The 24047-nt window shown below is 35.2% G+C and overlaps 1 protein-coding gene across 2 annotated transcripts in view; it reads right to left on the bottom strand.

The window, feature by feature from the left end:
• The window catches only part of macrod2 (mono-ADP ribosylhydrolase 2), a 597178-nt gene that overhangs the window by 6404 nt on the left and 566727 nt on the right, over positions 1-24047 (bottom strand). For both annotated transcript variants that reach the window (XM_088609520.1, XM_088609521.1), the window contains exons 13-17: positions 23501-23563; positions 21469-21540; positions 17647-17727; positions 16593-16673; positions 10770-10832 (exon numbers count right to left, since the gene is read on the bottom strand). In XM_088609520.1, the coding sequence (XP_088465646.1) occupies positions 10770-10832; positions 16593-16673; positions 17647-17727; positions 21469-21540; positions 23501-23563 (360 nt within the window). The remainder of the gene's footprint in view (positions 1-10769; positions 10833-16592; positions 16674-17646; positions 17728-21468; positions 21541-23500; positions 23564-24047) is intronic.

The following is a 24047-nucleotide window of genomic DNA, read 5'->3' as shown; positions in this document are numbered from 1 at the left end:
TCCTTCTTGTCAAGTTGCCAGACCACTGCAGGTGTTCTCCGGGAATAAACAAATCTTGACCAGTTAAATGGCTCTTTAGGCTGTACATAAAAATTCAACACCACATAAAACACCTAGTAACATACAGCCAATAAATTTTTAAAAACATTCCTTAATGGTATTTTTGGCTCTATAATCTCTGATAAGAAAGGTATCTGGTTTCCTGTTCTTACTCCCTCACCACTGAAACAAAACTGCCATGGTATAAAATGAAGACATATCTTTTACTAAATAATGCATAATTGTATATTTTTACAGCAAATGAATGATACCATTTGAAGCCATTCACTTTTATAGACACAGGATTAAAATACAGGGCAAAGTTTCTCATACTGCATTCTGTCATTTAGTATTTACTTTTTTAAACAAGGAACTGTATGCTTCAGAGTAAGAGACAATAAGGCAAACTGTGGGAAATTAAGGTCATCAGTGGGAATGCCTGTTTCAGAGGATAAAATTCTCATACTGTCAAGAGGTGTAAATATGATTTCTCTCAGTATTTGGATATCTAATACTAGATGAAGATCTGTGATGAAGTCACCACAATAAGAGGAGAATGCAGTGTTTCCACTTTTCTTGTGTACGTGTCTACTGTAACTGTATGTTTCTTGGTGATACAGTTGTTTTTTACACAAAAATACAAAGATATGTTTGATTCATTCCTATTTCTGATAAAATTTTGTGGATTGAGATCCCCTGTCAGATTCCTCTTTACTGCACTCCACTTTCCAATTTAAACAAGGTAAAGATAAACAATAGCTCTGAGGATTGAAATCCTTCAATGGGTTCAATCCTATTTGACTATTGGTACGAGCCACTCTTTGGTCTTGAGACCCTCCCAACTATGATTAACATTCACTATGTCACATGCAGGATTTGAGTAAAAACCAATAGCCTTTAAACATCAGCACACCAGATTGTGAGGGGGTAATATTTAAGTTTTTAAACCAATCAAAAATCCAAAGGATTATTTCAAGATCAAACATGAAAGACGGACACATTGTGGAAATTAAGTGGAGATATGTTTAGGATGTAAAATGGAGGCCCAGTCAAAGTTCTGCAACAAACTGAGATTTTGTGGTCTTAATGTAATCCATTTTGCCTGGATCCCTCTCTGTGTTCCCATTTATGTACAGTAAATTTGAATGGATATATGGTGCTTCTGAGTGTGGTTATGAATCTTTTGTGCTTTGAGAGGGATAAATTGTAGAACTTTCTGCTGAATGCAGAATTAAAAATGAATTAAAAACACAGCATTTTAAATGTCTGTTATAGTCAAACAGCATTGTCAGGTAAAATACATTGCCAGCAAACTCTGATATGTCCATTTACTTATGACTACTGTATAACAGGTTTTGCCTTCTGTTAAATTTTAAAGATGCAGTTCATTATTACAGTGTGCACAGTCTTTCTTTAGCCAAGGAATGCAATACTTCAGTTCCACTTCACATATTACCAAGAACAACAGTGCAAAGACAATTTTGGTTCAGACAAACCAATTTACTACTTTTAAGGGAAACAGCAGAACACACTTATTTGGTGTTTAATGGTTCAGTTAAGCAGAAATTCTCACTTTTACTCTAACTCCAAAGGAGAAAACAAAAGTGCCATTTGTTATAGCAGCCTGGTTTTAGATCCCTTTAAACTAAGACTCCAAATAGCTTTCTCCTGCTGGGTAATAATACTGAAGCCTCTGAGCAATACTGCTATTTTTTGTTCTAATAACAAGCTCTGATAAAAACAAAAAAGCACATAACCCAAACTGATTTGCCTCCCTCCACAATCAGTGATGGAAACAGAACTGGCAATCTCCTTAATTTCCAATTATGAGATGCCTGTTGTAGAGAATATGGCAGCGGTCATTGTATACAGTATGTGCAATGAGGAGGTACCACCTTGATTCAAGGGAGAGATTACACCAAACATCACTGACACATTATTATTTTCAGAACCCTTTGCATGCATGGAAAGTCACATCCCTGGATGCATATGACAGAAGATTGTCAGGCAATATGCAAACTGCCACAATGCTGGCTGTAGTTGTAGCACAAAGATTGCTGTGAATGCCAACATGCAGATTGCCTAGCTGTGATAGAAGTCACTATCTATTTGACATTATTTATTCCTTTTATTTATTAAGGCTTTTTTAATGTCGCTGGTGCGTAAACAGTCTTCTTTCAGCTGTATATCATCAAAAAACTAATGAGTTTATGCCCTTCTTTCTATTTCAGCACACTATAGTGAGAAGGAATATGCTTTCCTTTTATAATCTGTCTTTTGTTACACCTTTTTATTTATAGTGCCATGTTCAAAAGGAGGCATCAATTAGCAGTACATTTGAAAATGCCACCATTGTTAAGCAGTGACTAAAAAATTGGTATGTAATTACCTAGAAATGAATTTACAACAAAGAGAATGTATTTTTTGTTGTCTTATGGCGCCTTTTTGAAAAAAAAACACAACATTTTATACATTCTAAGCAAGCGTCTTTAATTTGTAGATTTTTTGGCGTAATACCAATAAATTACTTTACTCTGCACAGTAATTGATGTTCAGACACTTTTTCAATTTTATTTCTTATCTGAAAGAACATTTTAATAACCTTACAATGTGGGTGGTATACCTGCTCTAAGATCAGTTGTGCTGGCACTGCCTTGCACAGACATTTGAAACAACTACGTCCAAAACTCCCATCACAGAAGTGACACGGAGGGAAAAAAAAATGCAGTATAAGTCATATTCATATTCATATTCATATTCAGACAAGCAGAAAATTAAATCCCCACCTCTGGTACTTTTAAGTGTTGCTTGTAGTTAGTCAGCACAAATGTACTAAGCCTCACACACATTAACACTCAAAAAGCATTATGATGCCAAACATTTTTTAAATGTTCATGGTAATAATGCACCCATTCTATCCCACTCCTGTACTGTATATAACAGGCTGAACTATTTCACCTTTGTTCTGTCGTGGAACTGCCATTCAACTTTGTGCTCACTAATCCAGTGTGTAGAATTCCTTATTTGAGTTTAATTTTCTTACACTGGGTGTTTGATGCTTCAAGTTCTCAGGTTTCCATTCACATGCAGCTGTGTTTGTTATGCACTGTGACAACTTGGACTTTCACAAACCAATGCTTCCGTGTATGAAAAACTCATCTTCATTTCCGAGTATGAAATACTATAATTATATGATTTAGAAAATAAAAGCCACATATTTTACCTTTTGTTAGAATTATAAGAATAGATTCACCAATAACAAATAATGTGGAAAATCCATTTCCGTCATAGTCAATAGTTTTTACTATCTTGTCGATTTCGTATTACAAATTCAAAGCAATACAGCATGTGAAAGTAACAGTGCAATTTTCAGAATGCATCAATAATAAATGTTAAAAGAAGGTGCTTTTCTTTTAAGAAGAATAATAATTGTTATAAGCTATAGATAGCAGCTACAGTATGGGCGATCAGAAATTACAGGTTTGTAACTCTACTTTAAATTGCAAATCAAGTTTCCTTTTCTGTTTATGTAGCTTTCAATATTCCAAAGGCAATAACTCTGTGATGAGTTCAAGGACACAGTTCAACTCCCTTAGCTGTAACTTCTGTCAATGTACAGTACATTATATCACTCTACACAGCATGTTCATTCCACTCACTTCACTGAGAGCATAAACTTTTTTATTTCCATGTGACCTACTGTATTTAATTTGCTGTAGAGTGATTATAAGAATCATTCCATTACTACTAACTAAAAGACATCTTAAGGAGACGTCAAAGGACATTCTTAGTCCTTACCCAAGATAAACTGTCAAAAGGCTCAATAACTGCTTTCTGGACATTTTAACAAACCATAACTTTTAGATGTAGAGATTAAAACAGCCACAAAACATGATTTATTTTCTGTGAGACTTCAGGTATTCTAGCTCCTCTGGATTTTCTGTTTTAAAATGGTTTGGCAAATTAAAGGTATTATCAGTACTATTAACATCACAGAATGATAAAGTTTACCATTTGTCTAATCCCTAACTACCCTGATGTGAAGTGAAGTTGAGCTACAGTATGACACCCAGGTTAACACATTAATTGTTAAGAACAGTGTCATGGGATCTTAAATGACCAGATAGTCAGAACCTTACTTTAATGATGTCTCATGACAAAGGATGGTACAGTATCTCATGTGACACAGTGTCCCTTGTCACCATACTGAGAACCTGTGGTCCAGAGGGAGCAGAGCCACCTACTGGCTCACTGGCTAACAGCAGAAGTCCTTCCCTCTGAGGGCCCCAAACCGATTCCTGGCCAGTTTGAGGCCCGTTTAGACCTGAAGGGATCAGGCTACAAGGCTGTAAGTCTTGGGGATTTTTTTTAACTTGAATCAAATACAATTTGGTCTTAAAACCAAGTCTAAGGGACACTTTGTTGATGGATGCTTTAATGGATTAATGCCCATCTGGTTTTGTCTGCCAACCATCTGGTTTTGTCTGGGATAATACTAATATTCTTAAGATGTATGGTTTCTATACACATCAGGCTATGTCAATATGTCCTGTCCCTTACTAAAGTATTTAACATGGTCACTTGGAGCTCATAAAAGAAGCTTTTAACTTTAGCAAATTTAAATACAGATTATCACCAAACAACTGCAGTGCTATTATCCTCCTAATAATACCTAAGCATGATTTCCTAGCTGGGAGAAGATACTCCCTCTATAGACAACATCCATCTGTTTAAACACCACCTGTGCGTAATCTTTGCATGAGGAATCTGTTTTCATTACCATTAAATGTCATTTAGAAAATCTGTTACAAAAACGATGGACTGTAATTCACCCCTGAAGGTTACAAGTCTTCCTCTTTCATCAACCATCCCTGACATTCGCTCAAAAAAACTTCTACAAAAAAATAAAAAAAAACACAGAAATCCCTGTGATATTAAACTGTCAGCTTATTATCTAGAAGGGATGAATCTTAATAACAAAAATGTCACCAGAGATTGCATTCCTGGGTGAAAGATTGCATTATTAGGCACTGTGAGTCACTGAAAATTATCCCTGAAATGATGGGAGCCCTATGAAGGTACTGCATCAAATTTGACGGTTGATTTCTGGAGTCATTTTGAAAATTTGGAGAACAGAAAAGTTTTCAAATTGACGTTTAACAGCGTTGTGTGAAAAATGTGCATGCTCAATTTGAAACATTGCCTAATTCAATTTACATCCTAAGATCAGAGTTTATGGTGCTTATCAACGATATTTTCTTTCTTATAGGTGCACTTGTATAGTACTGTAATGCTGTACAAGTACATCATAGTATAGTAGCTTGAACTATAAAACAAAATGTTTTACTTACTGTATGTAGATGGAATGGATGTTTATAAACATTTTCCTTTTCTCTGTCCACCTCTAACTATAATTGTTTTAATCAAATTCTGAGCAATTGCTTCATACAACAAATTTCAGTCTTAGTTCTGTTTAAGTTTAACCACACAATATACCTGAATGTCTTAGAATGACCTATATGTAACTGCATGTACCAAAACACATCCCTGGCTATGAAAGAATTCTTTCTAGACTTTTTCATCTGTTGGATATAAGTGGTGGCTTTTTCTACTACATCAAAGTTAAAAATTGATTGCGATTTCTTCCACAGATGATCCTCTAAATCCAAAATGTATTCACACTTATTATAACTCCTCCTGTTTCCTGGTCTTAAGCCAAATCTTAATCGGGCATGTCACCTTTTCTTCTGTCTCCTTGATTGTGCACCTGGAACACTTCCTATATAGTATTCTTTAAAAAAATCATTCAGAATATCAAAGTGTTTCTTCTGCTTTTGCGCCATGACACTAATATTGAAGCAAAATGCCTTTATGTTAGTTAAGCATGACCTCCCCTTCCTGAACCCATGCTGACTGTTCTTAATCCTGCTACCGCTTTCCAGGTGTCCAACTGCTAGATCTCACTAAAGAATCCCCATCAACCTTGCCTCCTTGAAAGGATAATTAATTGCAGCTTTTCTGCTATCAAGGCAGAGTATTTGTGACTGTCAATCACAAATAAGTAAGAAAGTTTATTGTTGTACTTTTTAACATTTAACCAGATTACTGCAAATCACCTCATACTGCATTATACCATTATAATGCATACAATATGCATTATACCATTACATACTGTATTTATAATACGGAATGGTACAAAAAGCCACAAAAATTAGTACACATTATATTTTATAATGTAGAAAATTGTAGTGCAAAACTTAAGAGAAAATTGACTTGTAGTTCATTATGCTATATAACATTAGAGTTAAGGAACTGTCTATCAGAGCTGGACTAAAAACAATTAATTTAAAAAGAAAAGAAAGCATTCTATTATACTGAAGCAATAAGAAGGTCGTGTAAAGAATAATTTAAGAGACAGCAGTCTTTCAGCAGGTGCGAGTGAATTCTATTTTAAATGTTAGAAAGAAGTCCGGGTGGTCTGACAGCTCTGTGTGTTTGACCTTAACATTGGCCAAATAAAAAGGTATCAAACATTCCTTTATTTCATTCATCCAAAATAGTTTTTGGGCTCCAAGCTGCCTAACTACCCCACTGCGACGTTTTCTTAACATGGGAAAGCTGCACTATTGATCTATTGAGAATTAAAGATCTGTCCTCTTTCAAAAAAACATTCCAAGATGCAATAAGGTCTTACTAAAAAGACTAATGAAGTGGTAAATTTGGAAAGCAAACCATTTTCATATGTAAATGTTAAAAGGTCATAGTCTTTGAGTGTAAATATCTCCTCTGAATAAAGGTACACGCTTACAAAAAAGCACTTTGTGAAACACTTGATTGTATATACAGTTTTTATTGCTTTGAGATAATATAGGATCTCACAATCTAAACCAATTAAAAAGTACTGAACTGTGACCTACTGTGAAGGAAGGAGTCCTGATTTTAATGCCCTGTACTCCCCTACATGCACTCAAAGTGAAAGCCAAGAGAGCCCTCATCAATATTCTGCGATTTAAGGGAAGAAAGGAGAAAGGTCTCCGACGCTAAGTGGTATTGTGCTCTCCTGCGGATTTGCCTAACCTTACAAGCTTTGCTTTACAAATCTTTTATTGAAATCACTCAGGTCTTTAACCGATCCCCTGCGTGGTCTGAAAAGCCTCAAGCTAATTACACATAGCTAAGACATGCTTGATGAGATGGGAAAAACACGAAGCTCTTTGAAGGGGTGAAAAGAAAAACTCCGACCATCTGCTTGCAGTGTTATGGAAGATACAATGAGGGAGCAGAAAAGGAGGGGGGCAAATAGCCAAAGAGTAAACCTACAGAATGTATTTAATTAGCAGGTCAATGAGAGCCATCAACATGTGGAAAGCAGACCAAAGCAGACCTAAGCAGACCTTAGATGAGGCTGGTAAAGGCACTATTTCACCACGAGACAAAATCTGTCAGACATGTTTCATTGAATACTTCTTGGAAGACTTTTATTTAAAAGTTTTATTTAAAAGTTTATTCTGATTCAACTTTTTGGGGAAACATAAACCAAATATAAATATATTCCCAAACTTACCGGTTCTATAAAATGTGCATGGTGCTTTTGGCGTCAATTATGTTACAGAAAGGTTTAATAATTTCATTGTTCCTCACCATTTTTCAGAACATGCTTTGCTTCTAGCAGTTGGCTAAACATAAAGTGTATGTTCACTGTTCAATTCAAAACAAAATAATCCTGGTATGAAAAAATACCCACTGGAATCACCTCAGGGTTCACACAATGCTTAGCATGAACACTGCTAAGATAGAATAAACACTACAATGTTGGAAAATACAGATAATTATTATATTACTCTTTCTGTTTTAGTTTTATCCTAAAAATCGACAAACCAAAAGCCAAAAGATTTCCACAACAGAATCAAACATATTGATAAGATACCTAAAACCTGCTGTTACTTATTCTGGGAATAAAAGTTTAGTTACAGTATACATTCCCCAACAACATAACGGGGTCTGAAGAACTACAGTAAATCCCTAAACAAATGCATGTCTTTTGATAATATTCCTTAATGGCAGAAATCAATTTTTATTCTATGTAATTTTTTGTATTTGTGGCTTTTCCGAGTGAAAATCATCATGACTTTGACCAGCACACAGAATAAAGCCAAGAGAAGAGTTTCTAGTTACAGTGGAAGTAGAACCAAAAAGTCTAAAACATCATGTGCACACATACAGTAGGAACAGATTCTGAACACATAAAAAAGCAAACAAACATGTTAACACTAGAAGTGATAATGTTGTGTCTCAATAAAGCCACCAATCTGCTCAGGAAAACAGACTAAGCAAAATTTACACTTTTTCACTTCTTTGCCTTTTATTAGATGATGGACTCTTTTTTTATTAGAAATCAGACCCTGGCCAGGGGCAAAAATTGGAATTGAAGGCATCTCGAAGTCTAAATTTCAGGACAATCTGTATAGATTTTTAAATGAAATTTCCACTACTGCACTTAAAAAGCTGTACAGAAGAGGATAGGATACTGTGCAAACCTCACAAGAAAACTAATAAGATATAAAACAGATGAAAATCTGATTTCTAGATGAAAGAACAATTTTGACAAAAAATACAGTATACAGTATGGCTGATCATACAGAAACAGAAGGTTGCTTAAAATTCAAAAGAGGACACCCACCAACACAACCTACACACCTGCAATACCTACTTGTCAGTGACAGCTACCCTGCCTTTCATCACTTTATGAATTACTTAGCATATTTTGTAGCTCCTCATTGTACAGTCTAAACGTTGTTAAACTCACTACAAAATGCAATAGCTCAAAAGCGGGGCTGTCTCCATTAAGCACCTATGAAAATACAGAAACCAACACTATCACCACCATAATTAAAGACACTCAAACTTATCTCTTGTAAAATTTAGATTGTTGCCTGCATAAATTACGTGTTAATCATTTAATTAAAATAACTTAAAAATAAGAGAGCCGGAAAATGCATAGAGTATCAAGATTTCTAAAGGTTAATTGATTTATAAGAATTCTTTCCATCAAAAGGCTGTTTTTGATTCAGTAATCTGAAAGTAAGAATTTGTCCTTAAATGATTAATGTCCTTCAACAGGTCTATCATTTCAAGGCATTAACAGATGAAAAATACCATCATATTTCAGTGGATATTAAAGCATTTCATTCATTCTTTTTATCTTCAGTGACAGAGCCATGAAAAATACTAATAATAATGTTATTAACCAAGTGCCTTAGTCACAGCAGGGCTAGATATTATTGAAATGCATTTTTATGTTGATGACATATTTCACACACATTTTTCAACAAATTTAATTACCTTTTCAAACACAGCTCCAGAAGCGTACTTTCTACATACATAAAAAAATCTATGCTCACAATATATCAATTTACAGTTTTAGCACATTTCATCTACTCTGAATCTTCTTTACAGTTAATTTCTGTCATAATTACAGAAACGGAGAACTACCAGAGTGAACATGTCAACTGTGATATTGAGTGAACACAGTAGGCAGCGACTTCTGTTTTCACTTTCTAACACTTGTTAAAGTCCTAAAGACCTGTTTGCCATCACTTGTTATATCACATTTGTGGTATAATACATGTGTTGTGTGCAACACAGTTTGATGACACATTATATGTTATATGTTAATTTTGATAAGCGTAGTGAGAATTAAAATAAAAATAAAAATTTCATATACTACTGTATAATGGGAAGAACATGGCAGAGCTGTTCTTCTTCAAGAGATACTCTCTCTGCATCCTTTCACAGGGATATAAAGACTCCTATTCCAGAAAGCTTTAAACTAGTTCCATAACTTCTTGTGTTCTCAGTGACTGACTAATTTCTTTCTAAATCTCTCCTTTCATCTACAGATTTCTGCCATCCATGCTTCCCCTAGAATGCATCTCCCATCCTTCCATCTCACTGGACCCTATTCCTCACTCCTCTGACAGACTCTTGAGCCACACCTTTGCCTTGTATTTCCCGCTCATTCCAATTCCTCCACACATCGGGAAATGTTGTCATTTTATACTTTCTGTTTACTTTTCACTCTGGAACTAAACTCTGGTAATTTTCTACTTTCCTCTTCACTTTTCATTGTGGAATTAACCCCGGCTTGTTCCTTTTCATTCACACACTCACTCAGTTCTCTACGCCAAGGTCTTCCAATATTTTACTCAGCAAGTATCCTGTGGACAGCTATTGAAGAAGAGTCTACTAAAAAGTGACTGCAAATACGAAACCTACAGTATCTGGGCTTATATTTAACATGTTGTTTTTTTGTAGTGTGATTCTTATAGCACCTTTTTTATTTGCTATATCTTCTTTAAAAAGAAACTTATTTTATTAAAGTAACTCAATAACACTTTTCTTTTTTCTAAACTCTCAGTTCATTTGAACCCTAGAAAAACTGTTTTGTATCAAGATGAGAGACACCCCCCCCCCACCATGAAACAAATTGTTACCTGTGATTTACTTTTTATATTATTTTATATTATATATTTAATATATTTTTTATATATATTTTATATTATAATATTCAGATTTATTCAATCCATTTCAAAGTTACCAATTATGCAATTACAAAATCAACAAAATGTGTATAGGTTTGACATGTTTTTTTCTCTTAATTGCTATGACATTGAGAACCAGTAAATGTCAAAGCTTGTCAAGATTTACAGCACCTGCATGGGCACACTCACCATCCATTGGCTCTCCTGATATGCAGGTCTCTTTGGCAACACCTGTGGGATCTGCTGTCTGTTCTGCAATGACAAAAAAAAATTATGTAATGCATGGTGAAGCTGAACTTGCTTTCTGAAATGAAACAGATTTAGTTATTAAGGGGAGATAGAGAATGATTTATATGGGTGAAAGTAGGAAGACAGGCAAGATGCTGATCACTAAAACACTGCTATCATTAACATTATAAAACACATTTATAAAACAGTTAGCTGAATGACCAGTGACTGTAGGAAAAACTAAACACACAAAAGACTGTTGAATCAAAAATCCTCTGTCAACAAACACAATTGAGGGGGCCAAATTACAGCTGACATGCTTTTCATTTGGCACCCTTATTAGGTGCTTCTAATGTTTTTGATCATTTTTCAAAACATTTTTTAATTAAGAAAATATTAAGAGGAAAACTGCAATTAAAATAAAAGTAGTAAATGAAACACACAGCAGAGATTTTACTTTAAATACAGAAAGCTATAGCTTGTTGGGGTAGAAGCACCAGCTGTTGTATCGCTATTGCCAAAATATCTGCAGTAAGAGAAGAATACTAAATGAGTTGGGCAAATAACACTTGGAACTCTGCTTTCAGTTGCCTTCCACCATTTACATAAAGCAGTAGTGTGGGTCACATGTAACGTCAAATAATACTCCATATAAATTTTGCCCCAGAAAGGACAAAGAGACAGAAGTTCTGATGAGTGACAACATCTCCCTGATGCCATACAGTAACATGTTCTGTGGTGCTGATGTCAAGATGAACTTGCTAGACAATGGCAAGGCCTTGCATAGCTACCAGCAGCAAATTATTCCATGACCTTGAGTGTAATCCTTGCTCATTTCCCCAGCACAATATAAAAAGGACTGAAAAAAGACACTGATCAAAAGAACATCTTCAAAGCTACATTGAAATTACGTACCTTCAAGCCCATTTGCTGAAGGCACATACTGCAATACTTTCTTTGATGCTAACAGGGAACAAGCCAGGGTGACCAGATAATGGACAACACACAATGGCTACACATTACTAGATTGGTGGCTGAATGATTAAGGAAACCCTTATTTAAAGAGAGATTTAAGTCTCTAATGTCTTTCAGCCAATTGCCAGGTATTTGCATAACATTCATTGACAAGAGTCACCTATACCAATACTCCACCTGCTACTCAGTACCAATTCATCTGCTTGTTATTTTTTATTAATAAGGTTATCTATTATCCCTCATTATTCAGCCAGCATTTTAGCCTTTGTAAAAAATATTGTCTATTTTTCGGCTTCAACACTATGCCTTTTCAATAATAAAAAATCTCAAATTTCACTACAATTTTAATTAAGTCTAAAATAATTTTCAATAATAAAAAAATAGTAAGCCATAGTCTGGAATTGTTTAATCTCTGTCTCAATTGCAGACTAATGGGACCTTGATTGTATATGTATATGTTATAGAGTTATATATGTTATAGAGGTATATATGTATTGATACAGTCCTCAAATAGAGTTGCTCCTGATCTGTTTATCTGTCGTGTTACATAACAATGGTGAAGGACAAAACATGGCTAAACAGACACTTAAAACATTACAGATACTGTATATAAAAATAATCATGCACAGGTTAGGGAATTGTATAGTACATTTGTATAATATTTAATTATACTATCATTGGCATAAAACGTCCAAATATGTTTTTAAAAAAACACACCCATTTAGGATAATAGACAGAGTGTTTCTAATAAACATTGCTCATTTTTTAAACTGTTCAGATTCAGAGATTTAATTGCACATTCATTAATGGCATGAAGTTCAAACCTTCCAATATGGAATGAATAGTCTCCTTTAGGAATCGGCACAGTTCAGCTATCCTTAGTTAACAGATACAGTAAGCAGCAAGAACTACAGTACCACAGGAAAACCAAGAATGCATGAAATATACAAAGCCCAGCAAAATCATCTCCTGAGTACCACTCAATGATATACAAACACAGGGCAACTGTTAATTTTGTTCTGACAACCCTTACCCAGAGGCTATTCCTACTGAGCTCTCCAAAATTACATTCATGTCAAACGCATCCCATTGTGTATAAGAGAGCCAAAAAGTGGCACAAAACAGCCAATTAAAGAATTCTCCCACTCACATACCAATTCCTCGGTGGAAATTCCTTTCAGTGCAGAGAATTCCTCTGTAGGAAAGCTCTATAAAATGCACGTCAGGCGAGACATACTAGGACAAAGCCTGAGTTTTGTTTAAAACTATACAATAAAGGAACTGCAAAAATTGGTACAAATTGATTCAGAATGTACTGTATGATTGTTTTTCTTTTCTGATGGAACAACACATCCTGTGTAAGAAGAATGCACATACAGTACATTACATTTATTCTATGCCATGGGCAATTTACTCAAAAGGTGTTATTTTTTGGATCCATCATCAAGCAGAATGCAGTTTGCACATGCTTTTTTAAAAAGTGACATTTTTCAATTATTTTCATATTTATTTATTCAATAAATACTCATATCTAAGCACTATTATTTTTAGGAGATATAGTATATGAATGAAGCAAAATTGCGTAATGAATTAGTTATTTGTAATTAACAAATGTCAGGTTTAAAGTTGTTATGGTTCTCCATGATGTGAGGAACAAAATGAACAGCAATTTAAATTTGCCATTGAAAAAATATACAGTAGAGCCGGCTGATGTTGCCATGTGACTTCAAGTCACCTGGTTCTGTGATACAGCCTACAGTATGTGCCAATAATCTACAACACTTTGAACAGATAATGCAATGAAAGCCATCTCTTGAGGAAACTGATGCAGCCAAAGTAATGGTTTCAAATACATTTCACTTAAAGAAGTTCCTCAGAGATGAAAACAAGACAAGTCAGGAACAGTTCAACAGGGAATGACTTCAAGCTGTGGCCTAAAACCATCCCTTGATTATTTCCTATACTTGTCAGACACCAGTTTATCCTTCATTTTACAAGGATGACATATGCTCCGTTAAGCTCTCAGTAGGATGTGGTGAACAAATGGTTTTGTTTCATGTTGCTTTCACATTATTGGTTTTAAATATGCTATTTATCCTGAATGTATACAGTATACTGTATGTGCCAGCAAAATGAGAACTACTGTATGTACTGTATGTTCTTTTAGTGAAGTTAAACAGTTCTTCAACTTTCAAATCTTCACCATCAACCCATAATACTACATCAAAATCACTAGTGAAACAAGAACCCAAACTCTCCCAAAAACTAAGAAGACTTGCATGTGACCCAGAAAACTGGAAGGGGTTGCTTACACAAAAAGCTGTGTATGTCTGGTAAAAGCTACCCTGCCATTGGAATACAAGAACACAAGAACATGATAAAGGCTACGAATGAAAGGAGGCCATTTGGCCCATCTATTCGATTTGGCAGTTAGTAGATAATTGACCCAAGAATCTCATCCAGCTCTTTTCTGAAAGGAGCATGGGTAACAGAACTCTGTTCTCCACAATTGTCAAAAGAATTCAAAACGGAGTGTCCCAAATCAAACAAGATTTGCAGGTTTTAATTCAGCAGATTCCTGGGAAACACTAGTGAAGTCTGAACCCAACTGAGTTTAAGGACTTAGATTTGAGTCCTGTTGTTAGAAATGAAGGATATTCGAACAAGCAAATAAACAATAAATGTTTTAACATTTGGCAAGCAGGAGGCTGTCTAATCACACTTAATATGTTGAGTATATTTTTGAATCATCTCATGTGGAGTTCTCTGGGAAGCAGGCTTTAAAAATCTGCTTTGTGGAGAACAGAAAGAAACGGTCAATATCTGTGGCTCAATACAACTCTCTTAGAGATACCCTCATAAGAGATGACAGAGCTACTTAATCTATTGCAATTACTTCTAGCTTTATCTCACCTTTGTCAATATCCAGTGTTGCAGGCTTTTAGTTTCACAATCAGCTAGGTAAATATAGCTTTTTTTATTAAAAGAATTTAATATCCTAGGTTCAATGTCTGCGATCATTTTTATTTTGATTAAACTGAGCTAACAAACAGTATCTGTATTTGTATATTTATGTCAGAAGAAATGTATTTCAGGAGAAGAGCATATGCAGAACAAAATGGATTGCATAGTCTACTGTATGTAAAATATGAATATAAACTTCAATCATACTATACAACTGAAGAAGTAAAAAAATGGTTTGCGCCAAAAATTACCACCAAATGCTGCCATTATGAGGAATAATGAAAAACAGAATATAGAACGTTCTGTCAACAATACATCAACATTATCTGAAAAGGTATTTTTTCAGAAGTGAAGTTAAATGTGTATCTAGAAAACAAATAACAAAAATGGAAATAAATTTACACTAAATGGTTGGTTTCCATTGTAAGATGGAGGCATAATCGATTTCTTGGTAATAACATGTAAGGGCTGCATTGAAAGTTGGCTTTGTAAGTGGTATTCTCCAACAGCTATCTGAAAAGCTCTAATCAAATCAGCGCCAGTAAGGCTTCACAGTCATTAGGCTTTGCCAATGGAAGCACCACAATATTAACTTATTTCAGGAAAATCTATGTAGCATGAAGAAAAATAACAGTTTTCAAAGTTACTTTTTTGCCTAGGGCTCAAAAAAAGACATTTACATGTATTAATGTTTTACAAGAGTACTCAAGCAATTCTTTAAAACTGTCAGTCTGATAAAATAGATGTACAGTAGTCATTCTGATAAAACAGGTTGGGGAAGAGACAGCACTACCACAAATATTAATGGAAAGCTTTGTAAATCAATTATTTTTTTTTAAATAATAAACAAGATATCACATCAATGCATCTTACACAATACTCCCATGTGTATGAACAGAATAAGGAAGCCGGAAAGTTCTGCAATGTTTAATTTCTGACAACTTTAGTCCATGGCATGACTGGAAAGAATACAAAAGCAAGTAAAGACAGCATTTAATTAAATTAATTAAACAAACCTTTGTTGATTTAATTTAATTTAATTAGATTGCTGCTGCATGTCCTCATTGTTTAACTAAAGAACCCCTAATATTAAATGGACTTTAAATTAGCGCTCCACTTTTAAAAGAACTGTGTACTCCCGGCTAAAGTCGAGTTTGGGCTTGAACAATCTGGCCTTCCAAAGTTCTCCACTTAATTCAACTGGTGAAAGACTTCCTCACTTCTTTGGCTGAACTGCTTGTTGCTGCTGTTGCTGCTGCTACGGCCACCCACCATGTGGGTGCTGCAGTTCAGTGGTGGATAATGTCCCCTCTTATATGAAAAGGGCTTTGGGATGAAAAATTCTATATAAATGCCTTAATTATTGTTTCCCCTTTGTGAAGAGTCAGTGTCTGATATCTGGTGAGAGTAAAACTCTGCACTTGGATGACATGACCAGGTTATTCAAGGCAAATGTAAATGGATAAGTTTAAAAAGACCGCCTGATTTCAGGTGTTAAACTCAGTCCTGAGGATTCAGATACAAAATTCTGTGAGAGAATGGACTTTTTTGCTAACTTGGTTACTGTGTGGGAACCGTGAAAACAAGGGATACTGCATTTGCCGCAACACCCTCTTTTGAGAGCAGAGAACATTTAGATTTTTTCTTTTGCTTGTATTATTTTACTGCACACTTACTGAAGACACAAACAATAACAACATCCCCATGATTCCATGGTTAATGTACTGAAGGTCTGATCGACTGTGTGTTTTTTAAACTCACGGGGGTAGTTTTCCCCGAACAATGGCAGCCATTAAGAAGCAATACTGCCAGCTGTGGAGTGAGTCGTATTGATCTTAGTTTTACCGTGGCTCTCCGGTGCCTCTGTTCCCACCTCTGCTGACTGAGACTTCCCTTCATCCTGGTTTGAGCTGTTCTCACTTTGTACTATCAAAGCAAAATTATAAAAGGAGAAAAACAGTAAGTAACTGCTCTTTACCGTATGCTCACATTTATTTCTCATTTGTATTTCTTTAAGGAATAAATGCAGGTTTCAATATCTTCTGCGGTATTGTTGCTGTATTTATTACAATGATCATGATGAACATGAGGGTCATGAGTGGGGGTTTAACATATTTTTTTCCATTACATTTGAAAAAACACAATGGGCCAATGGGCAGGTTTATATTAAAAAATAACAATGGCGAGCTGAACCAGCTGTGCACTCATCTTTAGTCTTCATCCATGTGAATTGTTAATGTGCAGAGTGCAGATTTCTTTTCATAAAGTCCTGCTTGCTGGAACACCACTCAGTTTGGTGCCAGTCAACCAATTATACTGTATGTACTTGAATGACTCTTTTCTCCACCAAAACCTCTAGGTGTTCATATAGAATTTAATGAAATACTAAAAAGATAACAGATACAGATAAAGATATATATTTTCTGTCAGGTACAGTTTTATAAATGTTTCTAGAATTTAGAAATCTTACGGAACAAAAGAAACAAAAGGGGTTTCTATAATAGCATGATGTAATTACATGTCATGCTAAGAACATTATAGATCTGGAGGTGGTGGTGATGACTATGTACAGTATTTATGTACAGAGTGGTGTCACTTACAATATGGCTTTTTATTGAAGGACAAACTACGTGAACTAAATATGGTCCTTTTATTAGAGGACAAACCTAATGTACGATAACATTCAAGAGGGGTGCTACTTTTAATGAACTAATTATTAGTACAGTTATTCACTGTTTTACTACACTATGAATAAGGTTGCGCTACATGAATTAACTAGCTAAAGAAGTGACAATTATGCTGTGTACCTAAAATGAAAAATGTAACAAGCTTCATTTTTTTTAATCGACTTCCCAATTCATCTAGCCAAAGTTATTTTTTTTTAAAAAGGCTCTATCACCCTCAGTGATCTCAGGATCCTCCATTGATTCATCTCCTTGGCTGTGTTCCAAGGAAAGCTTGTCCTCTTCTGTATTCTTATCTAAAGATAGAAAATAAGACAGAAATAATTCATCCCGAGTTTAGAATTCTGTGAACTCATTCAAACCCTGAGGCACGGATGGCTCAGTGGAATACTTCCCCAGACTCATGTCTGTGTAGAGCTAGGCTTGAAGGATCAAGTCCCAGGTGAAAAGAGTGTGGGTTTCTGAGCTTAGAGTTAGGTAGACACTGGGACATCTCAGCCACAAAGTAGTGGTACACTGAAGAAAACAAAATGCTGAATTTCAAAAAGTTGATGGCAGTTAGATATATATTGTACACACAAAGAGAGGAGTTTTCATTGTCCTACATGAATCACATGAAATATCAATTTTGCAGTATAAAAGCTGAAAAATTAAATTAAAAGCACACTGTAAAATACTGCACATTACAATAAAACAGAAACAAACATATATGGTACTTGTATAATACCTTTACTTGCTTTATTAAATATAGCAGATCACAGTGACCACAACGATCACAGTGCTTTCTGTAAGAAATGTACTGTATACTGCCTAGAAAAAAAAGAAAATAACAATACACAACTAGAAGCCTACAGATTTGAGCTCCAGGCATACTGTTCAAGTGGAAACAGGTGTTTTTGGTTGGTGCTACTATTGCTGAAGATTTCTCTAACATCAGCCATTGTAGCATGACTGTTTTGTGTCACAGTACATTGCACATGCCTTAAGCTTTGTCAAGACCTGCCCGCAGAAAGACACGTGCATTCTTAGTGAGGTGGGGGGAGGGAGGCAGGGAAAATTGCAGGATAATGCAGGAATCAGCCTGGAAGAGCACTCGAAACTGCCTGCATTCAGTAGTGCATACCTCCGGCCATCTACTCATGACATCCCTGCTGCATCCACTGTGTAATCCTTGCATGTGAATACTGCCACCTCACTCTCGCATACAGTAGCCTACGCAAATGTGGTAAATCACATGATGAAAATATATTAACAATACAGGCACACTGTTTAGGGGTGATTGTACCAACTAAGAATCAAACATTAGATTATGTGAGTGATGTTTCAACATTGTTGATAATCTATTCGAATCATTCTTATGCTCAGATTCCCAGCTGTACCAAACTGTTTATGAGAGGCCTACCCATTATCATTTGAAAAAACTGCAAGAAGCCAAAACCATATCTTGGGATTCAGAATACATTCTTATTTGATTATAGCTTGCTGTAAAAAAATTTTTTTTCATCCCAAGATAGACAAAAATCTGGAACATTAAGGAAATAAAATACAGCACAAGATCTTATAAACCAGCATATCGAAACAGCTAACTAAGCAATCCACATGAAATTGGCTACTCTGTTTTTTTTTTTTACACTAGATGAGTAGTCTCTCGATAATTACCGCTAGTATAGCATTAACGTAAATACAAAACTATTATTCCAATAATTATTATTATTTGAAGAGCCAAATGGGGTTAAATAATACACCAGGTCCTGATGTAGAAATAGGCAAAAGTGCCGCAGAATGCTGTTTAATTTAAATATTTACCTCCTGACTACCTTCAATGTGCATTTTTGAGAAACTAAAAACACAAGATTGATTAATCAAAAATGATTAAAAAGTAGGAAGAACAGGAGGGTAGAGGCCAGAAGCCAACACTTGGAAAGAGAGATCCTTAATGACCAAGATCTTGTTTTATCATGTAATTTGAAGAATAGCATCTCCTACAGTACAATGTCCGCAATTTCCATACTGGGGTATTGGTTTGCAAGTGGTGGTTTTGAGGGGAAGAGTACACCCTGCTGGTGCACCAACACCACTTGCAGCAGTAACATGGTTTTCCTTGGAGGGCTTCGAATCTAGTACTGATTAGGCCCAGCAAGCTGAAGGTTTATAACGTTTGTGCCAAGTGACATTTGTGACATTTGATCCTGTGTCATGAGTCATGTGAAACCAGCTTTGTTAGCGAAAAAATACAATTACAGACACCCTCTCAAGGTTGTCTCAGATGTCGTCAAAGTTAAGAAAATGTAACTCATGTTGTCTGCCAAAACGTACATTTGCAGACAAATATTATTTTGTTTCCATATTGTAGTAATTAAAGCATATGTATTAATTCTGAGTTAATCAGTTGTACTGTACATGAAGTAACAAGGAGACCTTGTTAAAAAAATTAATATTTTTAAGACATTGCAGTTCTGAAGGGTGTTATATCATAATTGATTTTGTTACTGAAAACTAAACTTTCTCAATTGTTGACTTACTAGATGACATGATCATTGATGAATATAATGAAAAAACATATTGCTGCTACTGTATTCTGTGCATAAGAATAAAGTTAACAATTTAACAGAAAATCTCAAACAAGGAAAAAAACTGACTGAAATCTTTACATGTTCAGCCAGACAGTGGTGCAGAGGTCACTGAAGCAATTTAAAAATTCATTATATGCCATTTATGATACAGAGCCCGATTACAGTTGACCAGTGCTGAGAAGGTATATATGAAATAGTGAAGGAGAATGCTGAGGTCTTATATTGATTTTGAAGATACCTATATTGTGGGAATTGAGTCTTGAAAAGATCAGAAAATGACTGCCAGACACACAAACATAAGGAACGGACTGTAAAACTCAATATTCAAGCCCATGGCTTTACTTCAAACCAAGTGCGTTCCATTAATACTTACAAAGCAACAATCTGTGCACCAAGATGAGATACTGTTCTCATGAACAAGACTGAAGATCTGCACTACCTATACATTTATGATTGAAAAGACAGCCAGTTGCACATGACACATGACACATCATGTATTTCTTAACTGACAAAGCTTTTTTGGAAAGTAAGCAGAACAATTCCATTACCTTGAGTCTTAGTCATTCTTGCAATTTATTGTATAATGTATAAATTCAATATTTGTTTGCTTTTCCATGCACACATGGATGTGTGATTAAGCAGTCTTGACATACATACAGTATATCCCATTAGGAAACTATACATCTACAGTAAATGAGCATTTCAATTTACTGTCTGCATTCTTCCAACATCTCACAGATTTACAAAAGTACATTTATAAATGTTGCCTTTGACTGCACAATAATATCTTGGATCCCATCAAATATTCTTCTAAGCTGAGAAAAACATGCAAACGTGACCTGTTGCTCTAAAATTAATGGTATGTCGCTAAACAACCATTTTACAGCTGCTCAGCCTTTGTCAGCATCTGTTTCAGAATAATGTGTATTATCACTTTGTGTTTAACATGCATTTCTACTGCTTCACATTTTGATGCAGTTTTTGATATGTAGCTCGGATCCATCTGGGTTTCACACAACACAACACTTAGAGGCAGCACCTGTGTCAAACCTGGAATGAGCTCAACTCTGCTGCTGTAAACCCATTAATCCTGGAGTTCACACACACATATAAAAATCAATCTTACAGTGGGATGCGTGTTATTGATTTCGTGATAGCAGTAGCACTGATGAAGGTCTAAAACGACTTATCAACATTGACTTGCCTCTATCAGCTTCAATCACTAATTTAGTTGCATTCTCCTTAAGCTCATAGATTGCCTGAGTGGATACTGGAAACCTTAGTCATGCAGATATAGTGTGTTGGCAGCTTTCAGACCAAGCAGTTTCATGTAGCAATGATACTGAGGAGAAGAAATCCAACTGAAGCTTATTTAATGTGGAAACATATGGAGGGACATTTTACATGCTCAGTAGATTATTTAAATAGTGTGGAATAATAAAGAATGTTTGTTAGCGTTCTTACCTCGAGCAGAGACCTTGTCTTCCTCCTCATTTTCTTCCTTCTGTTCTTCCAAATTCACAGTATTTTCAGCTTCTAAAAAGCACACAGAATTATACAACTTCATACATATCGTGAGTTATGGATCTACTGCAGTATTTGTCATTGTCAACTAAAAATGCTTTTCTGGATCTACAGCAATTACATTTGTTCTTTAAATGGATTGCAATTGACGTTATTTTCACTTGAAGAACACAGTTTTGACCAACAGGGAATTATCTTCTCCTTTAGCATTAGAGATCACCCCATTTTCACAGCTTAGTGTAATTGCTTCCTGCTAAAAAATCATTACTGACAAATTATTTTCAAGCCTATCTGTGTCCATACACCCTGGGGTCATCTATCAATTCAAGAACTGCAGCCAATGTCATTCCCATCCACGTCATTACCTTGACCAAAAAATAAATGCTATAGATGCGCAAAGATTTGGATTGAGTACTGCTCTATAACCGTTAATGAATTCTTTATCAAGGTTACAAGTAGGATGGTCACAGGACATCTGCAGTATGGTGTGAATTAATTTGCGCTCAAATTCATTCTCTTTTTCAAGCAATGAATAGAAAAATTCGCAACCTTTACGTTTAACAATGCAACTTCGACACAAATATGGATACTCAAGAATAAAGAGTGAAAATAACTTTTGGAAGAGCTAATTATACAAAACACCCATAGAAAGCCATGAATTATACACACGCCACATGCATAGTAATTGAAGAGCTTTTGTTCAACAAAATACAGTATTGCTTCTGCTGGTCTGTGCTGAGTTATTCATTAATCACAAAAAGCTAGGTACAGTACAGTAGATCTGATTTTGAATGGTATTTTAGCACAAGCAGAAAATGGACAGTGCAGCCCTTGAATTTTCATCTAGAGGCTTTTTATAATACAGCTGTAAAAACCCAACAGAAAAACTATTTAAGATAAAAATACCCAGGCTGGTAATGTGTTCAAATACAAACCACAGTGAAGGAATATTCACACTTTACTCTGGCCAGCAACATTTCTAGTCTTGCAGTCTGAAGAATAAGTCCATTTGACTTATTTTTGGAAGATGTATAAACCTCCACTGTGGAACTGACAACATTTATGGTAAGTGTGGTTCAGAAATGGACATTGTGCCACAGTTGCAGCTGGAATTACCAATAGGGCATAAGACTTCACTGCGAGCTTCGACAAACCCATTGGTGATGTCTTATGTAAAATGACTTGCACCTGGGAGAGCCCCTAATGTCACTGCAGAATGTTGTGTTGTCTAAAAAATCACACATTTATCTCAGGGGAATGGATTCAAACTCATATTTTTGTGGCGTGATGGATTTTGAAATATAACCTTAAAATCCCTTAGTTATTTTATAGACCATATTCTAAATCTGTCTTGTCACACAATTCCACAAACAACATTTGCAAGGCTAAGAACAATGTCATAAAGGTAACAAGGCTTTTCCAATAGCTGTAAGCTGTGGTTTCATGCCTTAACTGTTTATTTTTTGCATCGTTGGTGATCACTGTGTACTCTTGCAGTTTTCTGGCATTAATGAGACAAGTTCAAGAATAAAAAATGGAGTTTCCCCACTTATTCCTATAGTCTCCATGACAACACCTTCGTGCCATAATAGGCTTACTTGAAAGGCATATCATAAGCAATGCAAAAAAAGAAAAAAAAACATTGCTTTCTTTTAAATTGTGGGAAGCTGTTGATTAATCAAGTTTTGAAATACAATCTGTACTGTCTATAAATTCATTCAGGAATAAATGCATCAGTATGCAGTGTTTCCTATGGAATACTCCACGGCATTAATGTGTGATTTATAAGCAAAAAATACATTGACTTGTGAAATTATTTGAATAATAAAACACAGCATACTGTATGTAGTAAGGATAAAGAATTGGTGAACCACAGTATGGAGATTGCCTAAAACTAATCACCATGAAGAGATAAAAAAGAGCTCCTTAAGATGAACAGTAAATCATGAACACAATAAATGATGAATCATACCTAATTTCTGGCTCTCCATTTCAGCATCTGCAGCATCTGTGTTGTCAGGTTTGTTATCCTCATCTGGTAAACAACAGAAGGAAAAAAAGAAAATCAATATGCCAAGATTCTGTTACTTTGAATGCAATGGCTAATAAGACATTTTTCACATTCATGGTTTACTAAAACACCTTTGCCAGAGATTATCTACTTAACTGTTGATTTATCAGTAAAACTTTGGAAATAAAAGATAATACAAATGTGCAATAATGAGGGATATTAACTGATACTTGTTACAAAAAAACACCTTCTCCCCCTTCAAAATTAATATTTTGAACATGTTACCATATCTGCCCAGTCTTAGGATGTCATTCCAGAACTAGGGTTACACTTTGAAGGTCTGGGTTACCCAGAATGACTCGGATATTAAGTACAGCACATTTAAAACTAGACACTTTTGCAATATGTCATAACCACATATGCATCTAGATAAAAGGATCAATGCTTTGGAATGAGACATAAGAAAGAGGAAGCTGAGACATATCAGCCACGGTACGAACAGATCAAA

Source organism: Lepisosteus platostomus, chromosome 17 (genome assembly GCF_059453375.1).
Source record: "Lepisosteus platostomus isolate fLepPlt1 chromosome 17, fLepPlt1.hap1, whole genome shotgun sequence".
Classification (NCBI taxonomy): Eukaryota; Metazoa; Chordata; class Actinopteri; order Semionotiformes; family Lepisosteidae; genus Lepisosteus; species Lepisosteus platostomus.
Note: the sequence above shows the minus strand (reverse complement) of the source record. Positions and strands in the feature narration are given on the sequence as shown.